Genomic DNA, 689 nt, shown 5'->3' with positions numbered 1-689 from the left:
GATACGAATCATGTACGAAACATGAGTTTCTATTTATTGGACTCTTTGTGTTGAGTGTAGTTAGATGATGGTTGTTCAGGCTTAGTGTTGATGCCTATTGAAGCCTGCTCATCGTCGTCGTCGCTGAACCCCTCCTCCTCCCCCTCGTCGTCGTGCTCAACCTCCCCTCCCCATCACTACCCACATGGTCACCTCCGGATGTCATCGAAACAGTTACGAAGAACTGATGCAGTTGTTATCGAAAATGGAAGATTACGATGATGAATTACTACGTGGAGCAATTAGTGAATTGGAGAGTGCTTTGGTGGCTGAACCTAGAGGCTTGTCGGAAGAAGTGTGGTATGACTTGCATCAGGAGTTGAGAGAAAATGGGTATGTACTTGTTGAGGTTGACGCTGATCCTATGAAGGGTACTGATGATCCTGTGCAGAGGGTGGTGATAGAGGCTATGGACCGCGGTATGGCGTTTGAGGCGGGCGAGCTGGATGGGTACTCGGGAGAGAACGGTGATCTGTTGGGAAGTGTAGGAAGTGTGGTACGAAGACTGATGAGGGGGGACAGGCAGGAAAATTGTTGGTGTGTTATGAACCTGTTGGGCTTCAAGTCGACTACTTACTTCCTTGCGGACAACTCTGTGAATCCCCTAAGTCGGATTATTGGGGAGTATTATCGTAGGAGCGGCGTGACCG

General features: G+C 49.1%; 1 protein-coding gene across 1 annotated transcript; it reads left to right on the top strand.

Annotated features, from left to right (window-relative positions):
• Window positions 1-244: 244 nt before the first annotated feature.
• Window positions 245-523, top strand: Pmar_PMAR023972 (hypothetical protein; the record flags this gene model as incomplete). Its single annotated transcript, XM_002766039.1, has 1 exon — window positions 245-523. A coding segment is annotated over one exon (279 nt), but the record flags the coding sequence as incomplete, so codon positions are not given.
• Window positions 524-689: the final 166 nt, after the last annotated feature.

The sequence above is a fragment of the Perkinsus marinus genome, assembly GCF_000006405.1.
Source record: "Perkinsus marinus ATCC 50983 genomic scaffold scf_1104296973794, whole genome shotgun sequence".
Lineage (NCBI taxonomy): Eukaryota > Perkinsozoa > Perkinsida > Perkinsidae > Perkinsus > Perkinsus marinus.
This window is presented reverse-complemented; position numbering and strand designations above follow the sequence as displayed.